The sequence below is a fragment of the Camponotus floridanus genome, unplaced genomic scaffold (assembly GCF_003227725.1).
Source record: "Camponotus floridanus strain SB8 unplaced genomic scaffold, Cflo_v7.5 scaffold2, whole genome shotgun sequence".
In the NCBI taxonomy this organism is placed as follows: domain Eukaryota; kingdom Metazoa; phylum Arthropoda; class Insecta; order Hymenoptera; family Formicidae; genus Camponotus; species Camponotus floridanus.
Window position 1 is genome coordinate 3,905,049 of NW_020229325.1, and position 16,311 is coordinate 3,921,359.

Here is a 16,311-nt window from a genome sequence, read left to right on the forward strand (position 1 = left end):
TTAAATTCTAGCAAAAAAAAGAATAACAAAAAGCTCTTCAATAATAAAAATGACTAAAATAAAAGAACAGAACTTATCTTTTTGTCAGTTACTGAGATTCAATTATACTTGGGCTTAATTAGGATACGACAATGTTCGGAATTCAGACAAAAGAAAGAGGGATTATTAAATCGAATAGCATGCTAAGTATAATTAACTGTGTCAAAAATTTATTAACTAAAAATATAAGACTTTTCGTTCGAACTTAATCACAAATATTTTGCGAAATAGTTGTGGCTCTCAAAAATTTTTTGGAAAGATTTATAATATTGTTAAATCACACAATATCTAAATAATATTTCGAAAAAGACATACTATAATATATATAAACGTTGTATTTTAGCGTTCAAAAATTCTTATAATATGTAGTAATTTATTTTATATATCTATTATTAGATAAACGTTATACAACACACACAAATGAATTGAAAAACAAACTCTATGATCTTGATATATCTACTTTGTGATAATTAGTTCCATGGATAATTATTTACATTAACGAATGATTTCTCATGATTTTGATCTTAATATGTATAATAGAGTATTGATTAACATTTGCTTTTGTTTTAATCAATAGTCTCGTATCATTTTTATGTATTTATATAAATGTTAAAAATGCAATGTGAATGAGTGAAAGGCTACACAGATTTTTACGTGAAGTCTAATCCATGTTGGCTGATATTTTCGGTACGAAGTCTATAATTAGACAATTTTTCATAGATTTATAGTTTTCCTTTACTTCATACTAATCGATACTTTCGGTACAAAATGGATATTAATAGTTATATAATAAAATGAGTTTGTAACTTTTTACGCGAAGCGATATCTACTTCATATTTTGTATTTACGATGTGAAACGAAGTCTAACTTAATTATACTTACACAGTATGTTTACAACTTTTCACGCAAAGCACACATACACACACACACACAAGGTCTTATTATTATCTTTTCACATCAAAAACAACAGACATGGATTACGATTCGCGTGAAAGATTGTAAGTTTATGTAGAACCGTCTAATTATAGATGTTGTTTCAAAGATAATGTGGCATAAATTTTATTTCGCGTATAAAGTTACATGAGATCTTATACTTATCCATTCACCACATTGCATTTTTCATATTTACATAAATAGATAAAAATTTGTACAAGGTTCCGATTAAAATATAAGCAAATGTTAATCGCAATATTTTATCAAGCTCAACATCAGAAATGTGTTCATTAATATAAATAATTATTCATGTACGTACAAGGATATTATATCAAGAATGTACGTATAAGGATCAAATTTCTAAGTTTATCAATTTTATATAGATTTTGTATAGATGTATGAGAAATCCATCTCGATATGCTAATTAAAATTCTAATGAATATTTCTCTTATTTTTTATTATTTTTTCTCTCTCTCTCTCATTCTCTCTTTCTCTCTCTGTCTTTCTTTCTTTCTCTATACTCACTCAAGCACTCTCATTTTCTTTCACTGTACGGTCATTCATACATAGTGCAATTAAAAAAAATATGTACATTATCTTGATTCATAAAATATTTAATATTAAATGTGACCAATAATGATTTCATGTCTTACTCTTAGACTTATAGTTTAATTGAGAATTTTAGACTGGTGAATGAAATTACCGAATATTTGTATTGAATTTCAATTATATAACAAAAAAATATTTATTATGGCTCTACATGCAATATAAGCAGAACATAATTATAATTTGCAAAGTTCTAATGTAAAAATGTTTATTTAAGGAATATCAATTTCCTAATATTTTTCTGATCTAATTAACCACAAATCTACATAATCACAATTGGCAATATGCAAAAGAAAAAACTATATATTTCCATTAAAAGAATGACTTCAAAAGAAAATTTTCTTTGTATCACATTCGCTTTTCAAAATCATTTAAATTATATTTGAAATATTCTTTTATCATCTGAATTAAAGAGATAATTATCTTGTTTTTCGGTGGATATCCTAAATATTAAAATAATATATTTTTTACAACTTTTTAGATAAAGCAGCTTTATGTACAATAACTTCGAAAATAAAATATACTTTGAAGGAATACATTTCCTTGCAACTTTTTAAACAAGCACATAGCATTTTTTAAGGGTAATTTTTGAAATTTATTTAAGTTCACTTGCTCAAAAGAATTTCAAAAAATACAATACTCATTAATAAATTTAGCTTTACTTACCTGAATGAACTTCGCGCGGTTTCGGCAAGTTAGTGACACAGGTATGAGGGCAAAGTAGCACGTTCGCTGGATGCAGAGCACCTTCGAGAAAGCGGCGTTTCGTCTCCGATAGATGAATACCGCCTAATGGCGTTTTGGGCAAATAATTGGGTGGCACCAAGGCAAGGCAATATATTCCCACAGCGTGGATCGAGTCGACTGCTTGCAGTACTCGAGACATCCATTGGAAGCTCTGGATGAGATAACAAACTTTTAAAATATGTCCAAGTCAATTTTCAGTCAGTAAGCGCGATATTTATTAGGAAATAATAGAATTTCTTTCTTCATCCTCCGCTTTATAAATAAAATAGCATTAAATTTTCAAAACATACCTCTTCCTCGCTACAATCAGGCCGTTGTTCAGCAACGACGCATATCCTCTCGTCTCTGAGGACCCTCACACTAAAAACGGCAATTCTACCGCGATAGATAAATTTCATCGGCTCGACTGCCAACACAGTGGCAATAATGTCGTCAGCATTATGTTTCCTGCCGGTCACTGTCATGAGACCGTCACGTGATCCGCAAACGAAAACGAGTCCACCAGGACCGAGAAAACCCAACAAGCCTGACCGCGTGTATTCTACGTCGCCCAAGGCAGTACCATCAGCTTGTAAAGGCGATACTTTGAAAGTGTTGTTAGTAAGTCCTTGTAAGCCCCAATATTGGCTACCGGTCGCCGCGCTATGTACGCAAATCTCACCGACTTCATCCGTCTTACAAATGGACGGTTGTCCTTCCATTTTAATAACGACTACTATACCTAAAAAATACAAGGACAAAAAATCATTAAAAATGAATTATATAAATGCGGACTCGCATAAACGATTGACTCACTTCCAGGCATTACTTGTCCGCAATCCTGCAGCGTCAATGATGTAAGAGAATTCTCCTGATCTACTCTGACAACTCCGTAACTCAACCCGGACATGGAAAGAACTCCACGACCAGTCGCATTCACTCCTGCGCGTCCTGGCCTTCTTACTGAGACTGTAAGGGCTTCACTGGAAGAGGCACAAGGACAAACAGCGTCTGGCCTAAGTCCCTTGGATTGAAATACCGAGAGAAACTGATCGCAGGATGATAGTGACCAGGGATTCGCGCCGTCTGCTACGAGTAACAGCCTTAAAGATGCCAAGGAGACATCCTTATGATCTTTAGTGGCAAGCAAACCCCAGTGGAGATCTCGCGACTTCACAACGGCAACGCTTGCGCGATGCTTTGTGATCATCTGCATCCAACTGGCGGGATTAACTTTCATCAAGGCATATGGGATAAAGATAACGTGCATGCCATTCAGCACACTGGTCAGAGTGCTGTGCCAAAGGCCAACTTCCCGTTTGAAATCCAGCACGCAAACGGCATTCTCGCCTTCGGTGTAGCCGCAAGCCTGCGTAAGAGCGCGGCAGTGAGCCATCATCGCCGCTCTAGTAATGGTCACACCCATCACAGAGCCGTCTTTGTCAGTAGTGTATTCGATATACGCGGGTGTGTCGTCAGTGAGTCGCGGTGGAGATAACCAATCTTTAGGAGTCTTGCCCAGATGCTCGGTAACAAACCAATGTAATTTTGGCCAACCTTTAAAAGCCACCACCTCGCCGGCTGCCGTTTTTGGCAGACCCTTTAAACACGCTTCACTGGTTAGCGCCACCTGAAAAATATCAAAATACATAAATACTATTATTCTCTAAAATCTGGAGGACTATTACGATTACGTATGTAATTACATAACATTAATAGACTAATGTAACTTGCAAAAGCTGTACAACTGTATTCTATGTCTGCCAATTAACTAATTGGACTATGCAAACATAGAATAGAATGTTGATCGGCAAATAAGGTAACATAGGGCATACCTGAATTCCGCAGCTTCCCAGGAGGAAACCAATCTGTTGAGAACCCGCATCACGTCGGGTCAGAGGAACTTCGATGGGCACCGGTACAATACCGGCTTGCAAACAGCCGTAAAAAGCGCACATGAAGCTGATCGGATCGTTATTTGGATAAACTAGGGCGATTCTGTCGCCGGGTTTTAGGCAACAATCGCCACCGCGACTTAGAGCCTTATTCAGTAGAGTATAGGCGATTTTGTGGGAACGACTGAGCAATTTCCCATACGTGAGCGTTACGCAAAGTTTGCCATTAGGGTCTAAGACAGTGGCTACAGGTGCTTTATATGACGCCGAGCCGTACCTGCAGATATATAATAAGTTAATTCTTATATGGAACGCTGAATCTCTGTAAATCCATTTAGTCTTAAATCAATCCCAAATTGTTATGACACTATTCTTCGCTCACCTCTGAATCGCGGCTTCGAGAGATCGCGGCAGGCCAGATGGCACCGATAATATTTCGCCAATCGCCGACGTCATGGAACCACCCTCGGGTTTAGGAGCATTCGGATCCTTCGGATTTGCAGCGATCTCTAGCTCGATGTCATCGTCTTCGTAGAACTCAGGTAGCGGCCGGCGCTTCGGTCGTTTTAACGTGTTCAGTAACTGCTGGATCTTGGCGGAAACCTTCCAGCGACCAGTGGTGCCGGTATTATTCTGATCCTCGACCACGTGCGCATAGCGATTGACCCGGTCGGCGCCAGGTCGACGCGTTGCCGATTGTTGCTGGCCGACCGGGGTGTTACTTGTCACGTGAGTCACGTCTGGCGGTTGGATGTTACTATAGGCATGCGGTGTATACTCGGGAATATCAGTGATATCTGCACCAGGTGGCCTTCTCGCCGGTGGTCTCGGCGGTGGTGGAGTATCGCGGGCAGAGCCAGTACTGCTGGTATCCGAAAGACCGGTACCTACGGTATCGATGATCATTTATTAATAGTTAATACATACACAAAAAAAGTGTCAAATCAAAACTTATATATTGTACTTAAACTAACGCGTTCATTGTTTTAGTATATATATGCAACAATTTATAATCTTCTTAGAGTTAGAATTTAATAATTTTAAATTTCAACAATATTATGGTCTTATTTTAATATTGTAATTGTCATTCAAGAATATATAATTATTTAATTCTACTTTAGACTTAAGAAAATTATAATCTTTGATTTAAAAATGTTATTTTCTATCTAACATTGTTTCTTTTCCATTCAGGAAAATTAAATCTTAAATCATAACAATATATTTTTCTTGATTGAATTGTGTAAAATGACTTCATTCAAGTAAGCAATTATTCAAGCAATTATATTTTTCTTTAATTAACGTAATATAATCTCATTTCAAGATTTCCATGTTAAAACTAAATATATTTTCAAAACAAGAATGTCCTTTTTTTGTGTACAGCACACATGCAATGCTTGATAGTACCTTCCCTTCTTTTTGTACAAGAAAGAATAAATGAATAAAATCACGTTTACGATTATGTCACATTCGATTAGTGTTCTGCTTAATTCACTGATTTCATTGAAAAAGTAATTTTTACAAAATTTTTCATAGATATAATTCTCGAATTTATATTCACTCGATATGTAGCCGGATAAACAAGGGAGTGAAATAAATATTTACCAGTCGGACCACCTGCGCCAGGGCTCTCCTCGGTGACAACGCTGTCCTCGTCGCTACTGGATTCACCGCTGTCGCGTCTCTCCCGGTCAGGACTCCTGGCCATCACAGAAGTTCTCTTTGATGGCATCGGCAAGGACGGTTTTGGCCGTCCCTGCATCGCTGCCAAAGCCTGCTGCACTGCTTCCTGGCGCACCTCTAAATATATAGGAATCGATTAGTTGGACGAATGACGAAGACGAGTGACAAAGCACTCGATTTTACTCTCGCTTTTATATTACTGATGATCTCAACATTCTTGTAGCGTATGCGCACGCATATATATGGAAGATTTGTGAAAATAAAATGCTAAGAGAGACATGGAAAGGTTGAAGAAAATTGAGTTAAGATTCTTAATAAATGTTCTATTTTTAATATTGGTGTCCATTAAAAATGTGATAAAATCAGTCCGAATAGTCTTCTTAAAAACTTTTGTACATATAATTGCAATTCATTTCTTTTTCTTTTTTTTTTGTAAAAAATGCGCGTTATTTTTACAATTAAGTATATATAAAATTACACGTATATTTCCAGATAATATCTGCAGTGTTGTAATCTCATGCAATATTGAATTGTTCGTTATAAATTGTACTTCTATAGAATATCTCAATATATATTCTATACAATAGAAATTTTTTTATACAATAGAATCTTTATAGAATATCTTTATACAATAGAAAATACCATGTTATATACCTAGAAATATTTTTTTACTTCAAATTTTAGACTTTTCACTATTTATTTTTTTTTTATTTCAAATGTTGCGCATAAATGTGAATATTCACATAATCTTCATGTTTTCTTAAATTAGCATGTATTTTAACCTTTCTTAAATTTTGTTTTTCTATTCGAAAATTATCAACGAAACATAAAGAATAGTTGTATCTTTATTGAACGAGCACGTGCAATTGATACTTGGCTTTTTTACTTTCTATAAAAAACAATTTTTTAACGATATATTGCTTTTTTAATAAACATACATACACATACATACAGAACAATGCATAGTATAATATATTTAATTTTTTTGAAGATTTGTTTAAAAGGAAGAACAATAAAAATACACTACATACATAAGATACATGAACATAACATATATACATCAACATAAAAAATGCCAATAGATAAAATACAAAAACAAATTCTTTTTCTATAAAAATTGAGCAATTACATAAAACATTCAATATAATAAATATTCAAATGACAGATAGTGAAATGATTAAAAATTACCTATTTTAAAGCTTTCACTATTGTTAAAAAGATAATTGGTTTTAAGGTACAGCTTAAACATCTGTTCTCTTTATGTACAGTTCTTTCTATAATTTTCGTTTTATAGTTTATACTTCTTCTAAAAAATTTCACATTTGATTAATATTAATGTAAAAATATATTACAAAATTCAACGTTTAAGAAATGAAATTTTATATTATTAACGGAATAAAAATTCATAATATTGTTATTATTTAATAATCTGTATAATATGTATAATATGATGAAATTCTACATTATTACTGTAAGACGTCCTATACATCAAACGAGTTGATGTGAATGTGCCTGGACTGACTTTCGATCTTTCAATAAGATACAGTTTGTTGACTCGTCAGCCGATAACGGTGTACCAGATGGAAGATTATCCGTACTTGCATTGAGATAAATATATATCCTTCTATCAACGCTTTCAAACACGAAGCGAATTTTTTATTTCTCAATTGTACGAAACGACGTTTCATACAATAGCAAGAAGCACAAAATATGCGGAAGGCGCGCAAACCAAGCTTCTAGAAGCCTCGAAATTTATTCGAACTAATGCAGAGCTGGAGACGTGATAAAAAAATTATTCGGATAGGTAAATAATGTTAATCACATTCAATACCATACATATTTCATCAAAATTGTAATAAATAAATAATAATAGTATAATTTTCTTTCATGCACAGAAATATAAATTATCTATCGTATACATTCTAGATTTCTTTTGACGAATTAAGACAATTCGAAAAAAACTTTTCTTTTATTTATGGCGACTTATTTATTGTTAGATATTTCGAAGATGCATTATATAAATATTTGAGAAAATCAAAAATCGTATATCTTGTAATAACGAGTTTCTAAGATGTTGAAGAAGAAAAAAAGGTAGAAAGAAGATCAATTTAAATAACTTTTCACCCAATATCGCTATTCATTGTCAGAGTCATTGTCATCTTATTTCGACGAAAGCAGAAATTTGTGTCTGTAGACCGAAATAATCGATAGAAATCTGCAAATTCGATGTGAATAATATTGAAAATGTGGAACATGAGAGAAGAAATAATTCAACGATATATACCTACTGTCGTACTACCTGGATGGTAGTTCCGGTATTCCTAGCATCACTTGTGCAAGTGTACTCACCGGAATGATAGCGGCTCTCATTGCGTGTGAGTCTGCGATTACCACGTCTCGCAGCCGCTGCCGCTACCGCCGCCGCTGCAGCAGTTGTATTCGAGTTCCCGGTGTTCCCTGTGAAACCGCCAGATCCTGGGGGACTGGCGATCCCGCCAGGCGCTAAGCGACCACCTGCATGCAAAATAACAACGACAAACGGCACATAGACAAAACTGGGACGCTACAAGGATCGGCTGCAAAGACCCGTCATCGCAAGACTTGTCATCGTTCGCTTTTCTGCGGTCTCGCCGCATCCGGATAAACAAGCTCGGAGATGCTTGGAATTAGTACTCTCCCTTTATTTATTTTGTTATTATTAATTGCAAATCAAACGCAATGAATTTCCAGAGCTCCCAAGAAGCGTTGGAAAGAATAAACTCCAACTGTTTCGTGTTAACGATGCGAGATGTTAAAGCCCCAAGGATCCTTAAAATCAAGATAGAAATCGAGAATCCGTAGATCCTAAGGCAGGGGTCTGTCCTAACCGAAATACGCCATCTTCCTTTGCAGATCAAACTTATGCAAAGGATAGATGAAATATTTCCTGAAACCTACCAAAATAATCTAATTAAATATTAATAAATAATATCTAGTTAAGCCTTTTAAGTTTCATCTATTATATCGCTACAAGAAGGTATACATTTAAAACTTAAGTCATCTAACAATAAGATCACAAAAAATGAAAATAGTCTTTCCCTACTTCTTAATCATATGGCTAAAGTGTCGAGTTTGAGACCCCAATTCTGGAGTGAATTCGAAGCGGTTATTATTATTTTCACGTCAAGTCCTCCATGATTTATATACCGTGGAAGAGCGTCGTTTATCCGGATGCGAGCTAACCATTTAATTGCGTCATTAACGATTGGTCATTTTACCATGATGCTGCGTCTCGTGAGTGCGACTCGTCATATCGATCGTCCGTGGCAGGAAGGTCGGAGAAGGAGGAGGAGGGCCGGTCGGTGCCGTGATTCAGTCGGAATAATCACCGAGCGATTTCAGGAGATTCGCGTTACGCGAGTTTATCGTGTATTATCTATCGAGATTGAATTTTATTGAAACGCGCCCCACAAAAAAAAAAAGGAAAAAAATACGAGACAATTTTCTTGTCAAGAGTAACGCCTATGATGCCTATAATCGATATCGAGTATCTCTCATGTATAAAGATATCCTGTCAAGTATTGAAAATTCCTATCGTAAATAAGTAGTATAGTAAGGACACGATTGGCTTTAATAGCGAGAATATCGAGGCCAGCTGGCTTACAATCTAGTCACTCGGAGATGGAACAATCAGTCTCGATTATCGCCTGGTCAAATTACAAAAGTATCTAAAGGTGCAAAAGCGTCTCGAGGCAACAGCCGCGAGATAGGGAGTAAGCAGGCAAGACTACATGAAGAAAAGTACAAGCAATAAGACGATGATGAATGATGATGATGATGATGATAATGATGATGATGATGATGAAACTTCGTTTCAATAATGTGCAGAAAACGGATATATATTCATTCTAGGATTTCCATTTTTTATATAAATTTGATCGTGTGATATATACAATGATACGGATTGAAAGAACGAAGAATATTTTGAAGCGAGGAATATTGTGCTGTTATCTCGTAAAATTTATATTAATTAGAGGAATGGAATTTTATCGTGACATTCTTATACAGGATGTCTATTTAAATTTTGTAAAGAAATTCTCTCCCTGATCTTCTATTTTTGCCCAAAATTCCAAGTAAAGAGAATATTTTAGATTTTTTGTGCAACTTTCTAAAATTTTTTTGTCGCATATCTTTTAATGTTTTTCACCCAACAAAGAGAAAATACAAAGGCTTTTAAGTTCCAAGTGCTAGAGATTTGAAAATATATTGGGGGAAAAAGAAGAAAACTAAATAATATAAAGATTTCTTACTTGCATAATATTTTCATCTTTTTATCATTAAAATTATAATAAAGAATCTGTACTGTATATTCAATATTTTGTTAAGACATTGAATATATAAACAAAAAATAAATAAATATCTATAATATATACGGTGACCACATTTTCAGAGAGAAAATAAAGGGCAAGCCTGGAGATCGCCGACCAAAAAAAAATACTACTCTGTGACTATCAGAAGTCTACGTATTCTTATATCTTTTATATGTTGAAACAAACTCTTAGTTTCTTAAATAAGTTTCGGATAATAAAAAATAAAAACGGATTTAATATGAATCACTTTAATGAAAAAAATTTTTAAATATAATTAACAACATTAGACATTGACACGCTAAATAAAAAATAAAGGACAAATTGAATTTTGAAAAAATGAATAAATCTAAAGGACAGCTACTTAAAATAAAAGACTGTCCTTTAGAATAAAGGACGGATGGTCACCGTAATAATATATATAATATCTATGATATAAACAGAGATAAATATAACATATTTTAAAACAAATAACAGAGATAAATATAACATATTTTTATATAATTCACTTGGCTTGTGCCTATCGTTTGCAATATGAGAGCAAAACTATCAAACAGAATTTTTTAAAAAATTCGCTCGCCGAGTCCCGATAAAATTCCATAAGAATTCCCTGATTTTTCCAAGTACAAAAGGGATCCCTGAAGATTTCAGGTTTCCCGCATATTTCTAGGAAGTGAACATCCTGTTAGTTAAAAAATCATGCCATTCATTCACTTACGTATGCATGTGTGTGTGTGTTACGTGTGCACGACAACGAGAGAATAAAATCGAGTGTAATTTACGTCATTCTATTCTAATCTCTAATCACAGCCACTCTATAACAATCATTTCCTATAAAGTTCATTACAGAGAGGTACAAGCTGAAAGCTGAGATCGAAGCAAAATTGAGACACAATCAACAACGTTACGCGCGCTAATCAACGTCCCGTTTGCCGCAACTCGGAAGAACGTTCGTTCTTTCGCTGGCTACGTAATGTATGGCGCTACCTGAGTGATAACGCTTCTCGTTGTGCGTGACGCGTCGTTGCGTGCGCCGTGCACGTGGCTGCGGTCGGCCGCCGCCATAGCTGCCGCTTCCTCCTCCTTCCCCACCTCCGCCGCTTCCGTAACTCGTTCTCTCCGGTCCTTTATCAATGCCTCTGTCACCGCCGCCACCATCACCACCTCCACCAACCATACCACCATTTCCAGACCCTACGATCCATAAGTGCGTATGCACACAACTGGAGCATTTTATTCCTATTCTTAAATATTCATATTTGCGTCCTGCCACTGTCTTATCGAAGACTGTCTTATATCGACAATTTCCCAGGATGTCCGCTTGAGTTATGTGAAAAAATTTCCCGAGCTTTCAGGGTATCTTATCAAGTTTGTATAAAATTCTAGATAAAGAGAATATTTTACTTCCGATGTAACTTTCTAAAATAAATTTTTTTAACATATGTGTTTTCTAATGCTTTTCACTTACACGAAGAAAAAGCATGGAGCCAATTAAAGAGGAATTGGATCAGCTACGTCAAAAGTTAATAAATCTAATACATTTCATGAATTTGCACTTTTTAACCTTTTAAAATATAAAATTATTAATTAATTAATTTGCGTGAATTGAAGTAAAAATTTGACTTGTAAAATTAAAATTTTTATTTTTACGAATATTTATATAGTCATTAAAATTCTCATAGTGCAGTCACTATAAAAATGTTAGCTCAATATAAAATAATATAGTTATGATTTTGAGATTAAATTATATTCCAAACGACAAATCTTTACTTTTATGCATATAAATTAATTATTTATTTTATATTTTAAAATGTTAAAAAGCTTTGTGTAATATAAAATTTATGAATTCCGAAATGTATTAGAAATTTTTATAAATTTTTGCTTAAGTGTTAAATTTCCAAATATACTGAAAAAATTAAATATCTTTCGTAAAATAAATCTTTTTTTAATTGCATTTTTTATCATTAAAAATTACAATAAAGAATATGTATTGCATATTCAATATTTTGTAAAACATGGTAAATATTAAAACAAAAATGTACATTTTTAATATATGTTAAACACATAATTCAAGACTTGGCTTATCAATGGATTGCTAATTACTTATAACATAAGAATAAAATTAATAAAGAGAAATTTTTTTTTAATTTCTTGAGTTTTAATAAAATTATATAAAAAATTTTTTCTGAACGCAAAGAAAAATCTCTAAAAATTTTAAGTTTTCCATGGTGTTTTTCCAGGAAATAGATATCTGTTTATTTGCAATTTTTTGCTGCTGAAATATTTGGAAAAGAAATTGAAAATACTTATCGTAAAAAAATCGTCACTAAAAGTGATAAAATAATATTTTTTTATTAGGATTTTATCTTAGGCAATGCATTATTGACGAATCAACGCCATGAAAACGATTTTCTTTATTTCAAAAATTGATCAAAGAAGCTACAAGTGCTGGAAAAATAGAGCGCTCGAAGAATTAATGCAAAAGAGTTTGCCGTTATTTGACTAGGTCGATTCTTTAGAATTCATAGAAAACTGTCGTTGGTTCAACTCGCTCGTTCACGACAATGGCAGATAGCATTAATGAGCGGATAACGCGGAAGCGTTTCTTCCGTGTGTAGGTACAGTTAAACTGCAAGCCGATTGCAGCGGTTCTACCGATCACAGTTGCAGGTGCAAAGGCGCGTCCGCACAACTATACAGGATAGTTTATTGCAAACGTACGAGATTCTCTTAAACGATGATGTACACATTGCTCTTTGGTCGATTCTAACTTTCTAAATTTATTAACTTTCTAAATTAATTTTATTGCGTAGGAAGCGTGACAAGCAATGATTACCAAGAAAATTGATATCAAAAAAACTCTAATAGCGAAGGCTATGATGACATTTTTTTTAGTTTGACATGTAAAGAATTTTAACTATTTTAAATATTGCCTATGAAGACATAATGAGTGTTTAATATTTTATAGTTTCTTGAAATAAAGTTTCTTAATTTTAAATAATTTTTTTCTGAACTTTTTGGGAACTGTCCCTAGATAATTGTATTTGGAAAGACATAAATAATTGTATCTGGAAATGATAATCTAGAGATAAATAAAATAATTGAGATTTCAATAAAAAAAACTTCAAATACTAAATCAAAATCAAATTTGCTATATGTTACAAAAAATATACACAGTGTAATTGTAGAATAATTTACAAAAAAAACAAGGTTTCAAAAAAAAGATTGAAAATTTAAAATCACGAAAAAAATTCTTCACTCCTAGTAATAAGAGAAAAAAGAAAAATTTCAATACTTATGAATATATAAAACACAAAACCGATATTTTCTTCTAACTTATAGACAAAATTTATTGTACCTAAAAATATTTCAAAATATTCCCAAATATACATCCCCTAAATATAATTCATATACATAAAATATTTAAAAAATATTAGAATCAAAGAAGTTAGGAAACAATTTCATACAAAATGATAGCTGAAATTATACAAGAGTAAAAAAGTTAGAAAAGTAACATAAAAAATACATATGAGGAAATAAACTTTTCTACATAAAAATTGAATAATTGCGCTAAACATATAAATTGTTAGATTGTGCAAAGTGCTCAAAATGACCAAATTGCAAAATTTTTACTAAAAAGTTAGTGATCATGTCATAAAGATTTCTAAATGCGATGTCCCTTCTCTAATAAATTAGAGAATGTGTACAATCTTTAATACACTTTTCGCAAAGCATATTTAGAGAATTTCTATATGTTAGACAATTTATAAACTAAATTTTCAAATAATTTATATTTTTAAATGATCGCATATGTTGAAGCTTATTCCAAATTAGTGAAAATGAACCTCCAATTATAAGAGCATTAAATTAATAGGTAATCGCGCATCGACGAGAAATGCGTGAAATTGTGACGGCAATTGTGTAATTCCATTAATTTGCAGCGATAAGACGGAGAGAGTTGCAAAGTCACCATAATGATTAGCGGCTCGAAAACACAACCCGCATGAAATTTTTGCACCTGCTGTAAGAGACGTTCAACGTTAAGATCTCTCCTGTAAAACTTTCGTAAAGCTTGAGATCTCATCGATTCCATCCTTAAAAGCAAAGAACGTCGCTCGAGGAAATAAATGGAAATAAAATCACTTGGAATTGCGTACACTCCTTTTAAAACTGCAATTTTTTCTTTCAATCTGTGCGTTGAGCGACTCGCATGATGCAACAATTGCACATTACAGTTGCAAAGTGCCGAGCGTAAAAATGACACGTGCCGCGTGAAAATTGCGTTTCCATCCCTTCTTCTTTACACAGATTATCATCTAATTGCCACTGTGCACACAATGAAGCACATGTCCCTTGAGAATCGGAACACGATTGATATTGCGAGTGGCATTGCCTCTCGATGGCGCAACATTACACACGTCAAGATGCGACGAGGGATAAGACTTGGAAAGTTAGAAACTGACAGTTGCTTTTCCGTCCGACAAGATATTGTTTAATTATATGCGCAATGCAAAATATTTCACTGATTGTATTATAAAGTTTTTTACGCGCGCTTTCACACTAACACTATAAACAAAATTAATAATATAACTGATATAACTGACCAAACGCTATAAACAAAATAAATAATATAACTGACCTATAATTTGATAATATTTATGACTGTAGAAAACTTAAACATCATAAAAAATAGACTTATAGTTCGATAATATATTTATGAACTACAAATATTATTAAATAAAATTAATATAAAGCGTACAAAAAAATGAAGTGTCCCTTAATTTCGTTTAAAAGTTGTCTCGAAATCATAATATGGAATTATGCAATTTCTATGTGTATAATCGATCGATCGAATATTAAAATAATCATTAAAAATGATATTGAAGCGATAATATTATTTTCACATCGTTGATTTTCTCATCCGCTCTGTTGCCGCATATTGTGGATAATGAGCGATGGTATCTTGCATTTGCGGGAATCTTAATGAATTCTAGAAAAGCGAAAGAGACTCACCTATCTGCTTCGAAGCATACTGCTGAAGTAGACGTGTCCGTTTTTTCTCGTAACCCTTCTGCGTAATGTCTCCTATAAAAACAAAAAACAGTTTAATTAATTGTCCAATCTAATAATTAATTTGTATAATATCACGAGCAAGTCTCACACATCCATTCTTATATTTTTGTAATAGCCTAATAATTTGAATTTTTTATTGAATTACAAATTTTAGTGTTTCAAATCTGAGAAGAAAAATTCCCTGATTTTCAAGTATTTTTATTCAAAAGCAATTCTAGATAAAGTGAATATTTTAAAGATTTTTTAATATATCTTTTTAAAAAATATTTTTTTATTGTATGCATTATTTAATACTTTTCACGAAGAAAAAAAACAGATCCATTTAAGTTTCAAGTGTTAAATTTACAAATGTATTAAAAAAAAACCTGAATAGTTTTCATAAGACAAATATTTCTTATAGTTTAATTTTTTATTATTAAAAATTATAATAAAGAATATGTACATTCAATATTTTGTTAAGATATTAAATATATAAACAGATATATATATATCTGTTATATCTTATATATATATATCTGATATATATATATATATATATATATGTACTTATATTTTAAAACATAAATCATTTGGCTTGCTGACTGTTGCAATATAAGAGCTAAATTCTTAAAAAGAGAATTTTTTTTTAATTTTTTGAGTTCTAATAAAATTTTCTGGATTTTTTCAGATACAAGAATTTTCTAAGGAGTCCAGGTTTTTCATTTCCACAAAAGAATGTTTTTTTAGAAAGTATAAACATTCTGAATTATTATTAAGAGAAATATATTATCTATTATAAATTTGTCTTTTTTGTAATGGAAATATCAGACAAAGATATGTATTTTATTGCACTATATACGCGAACAACGATAATCATAATATATGTACGAAGTCTAGATAAAAAAATGTTGAAAAGATATAATATCCATTCACGTCAAGAGGATGGAAAGAATAAATAAAAATGGATAAAATATAATAGATAAAATATAAGGAGAGAGTAATGCCAATAGCATAAATTCTAGATCTTTGAATTG

The 16,311-nt window shown here is 32.6% G+C and overlaps 1 protein-coding gene across 9 annotated transcripts in view; it reads right to left on the bottom strand.

Moving 5' to 3' along the window:
* The window catches only part of LOC105252640 (disco-interacting protein 2), a 33,670-nt gene that overhangs the window by 5,436 nt on the left and 11,923 nt on the right, over window positions 1-16,311 (bottom strand). For 3 of the 9 annotated variants that reach the window (XM_011260119.3, XM_011260115.3, XM_011260114.3), the window contains 9 exons: window positions 15,239-15,310; window positions 11,213-11,419; window positions 8,229-8,393; window positions 5,802-5,996; window positions 4,582-5,086; window positions 4,140-4,476; window positions 3,121-3,934; window positions 2,616-3,046; window positions 2,245-2,476 (listed from right to left, as the gene is read on the bottom strand). In XM_011260119.3, coding sequence (XP_011258421.1) covers window positions 2,245-2,476; window positions 2,616-3,046; window positions 3,121-3,934; window positions 4,140-4,476; window positions 4,582-5,086; window positions 5,802-5,996; window positions 8,229-8,393; window positions 11,213-11,419; window positions 15,239-15,310 — 2,958 coding nt within the window. The remainder of the gene's footprint in view (window positions 1-2,244; window positions 2,477-2,615; window positions 3,047-3,120; window positions 3,935-4,139; window positions 4,477-4,581; window positions 5,087-5,801; window positions 5,997-8,228; window positions 8,394-11,212; window positions 11,420-15,238; window positions 15,311-16,311) is intronic. The other 6 variants (XM_011260120.3, XM_011260117.3, XM_011260123.3 and 3 more) reach the window with 3 other exon arrangements.